The sequence below is a fragment of the Chrysochloris asiatica genome, unplaced genomic scaffold (genome assembly GCF_000296735.1).
Source record: "Chrysochloris asiatica unplaced genomic scaffold, ChrAsi1.0 scaffold00002, whole genome shotgun sequence".
Lineage (NCBI taxonomy): Eukaryota > Metazoa > Chordata > Mammalia > Afrosoricida > Chrysochloridae > Chrysochloris > Chrysochloris asiatica.
This window is the reverse complement of record NW_006408520.1, coordinates 50297054-50298508: the sequence shown is the minus strand read 5'-3', so window position 1 is coordinate 50298508 and position 1455 is coordinate 50297054. Positions and strand designations below refer to the sequence as shown.

The 1455-nt window shown below is 33.7% G+C and overlaps 1 protein-coding gene across 1 annotated transcript in view; it reads right to left on the bottom strand.

Annotated features, from left to right (window-relative positions):
• Positions 1-263: 263 nt before the first annotated feature.
• Positions 264-1455, bottom strand: part of SLC44A5 (solute carrier family 44, member 5) — a 161694-nt gene continuing 160502 nt past the window's right edge. The window contains exon 20 of the mRNA XM_006831029.1: positions 264-376. Within this exon, the coding sequence (XP_006831092.1) occupies positions 264-376 (113 nt within the window). The remainder of the gene's footprint in view (positions 377-1455) is intronic.

The window sequence follows — 1455 nt, the reverse complement described above, 5'->3', positions numbered from 1 at the left end:
AGTTATTAAAACACTTTCAGCTAAAGATTTAAAAAATGTTTGACATGTGCACTTTGCTCTTCAGCTGAGACCAGTCTAATAAAATAGCCTACTTCAAAGAGGCTACGGACCTCAAATGCCTGGCATGTCAGATGGTATCAGCTGCTGACAATTTAGAAATAAGCACAGAAATTCCACATTATCCCAAAGCACCATTTCAAATTGCAATTGACTTAATTTGCAAAACTTCTACTTAAAATTGAGTGGCACTGTTTGGAGCGTTTCTACTTTTTCTGCTCCCGGGGAACTAGTTGCTTCTTGATCAAAATTCCGTGCAGGCTAGGGGATATGAAGTAGGGTTTTTCTGTTGATCCATCATTTCTTTCCAGATCTTCACCTGGATATGCAGCAGCCAAAGCAGGCAAAAGCAGCAGGCAGCAGCAGAACAATTATATGCATTTTAACAAATTGGAGAGTTGAACAGGGAAAAATCAAAGAGATCAGTGTTAGAAAGTCAAGGATAAGACAAATCAGTGCAATTTAAGTTGCTGATGCTGGACAACGTAAGACGTCTCAAGTTTCTCCCAGGAAGCACTGAATCTTTCTAAATTCCACCCACTCCAAAAAAAAGAGGCCTGTTTTGAGAGTTTAAAGATGAATGAGATTTTTCATGTTCTTTCAAAAGTGTTACCTTTAAATTCTGTGACTGTTCACTTCAGAAACATATAAAATGTTAACATCGTCTGGGAATAAAGCTGAATAGTGTATTAACCCTATGGTAAATGTAGAATAGTTACTGAATTTCTGAGTTTAAAATCATCATTAGTGGTAGACCATGCCTTAATGTTACAGATGAAGAAACTGAAACTCAGGAAAGAAATGAATCTCCTGAAGTTGAAGGCTCTGGAGCAACCAGATCTCCTATTTAACTATATATAAGGCATTCTATCCCAAATCCTTGGAGTCTGCCTCTGAAAGCTAATACTAGTATGTTTTCTGGCTTCTGGAGAAATATTCTTTTAATAATCTGTAATATTAATGTGTAAATTTATCTCTCTGCTTCACTTAGGCTAATATTAACATGAACATGTATTAACTGAGCACACACCTGTTGGGTGGTTAGAAGAAAGCACAGAATTAAAAGATTCCTATATATAAATATAGCTCAGAGAGGTAATATCTAATAATATATATTTAAAAGCAAATTGATTGTTTTGAGCAGTATATTAAAAACAATACTATTTGTTGTCTTCATTTATTATAACATACATAATAAAAATAGTATATGAAGATCATATAGAATAATCATAGATTCACAGAATAAATATAAATTGTTTTCCCTTACGCACTTTAAGGAATGGTTGGCTTACTTGATTAGTACATATTTTTATATTAGATCTCACAGTGACCTTTCTCACATTCAAAATGAAGATTATGAACATTTTTGTTCTTTTGTCCTTAATCATATTTCTATAT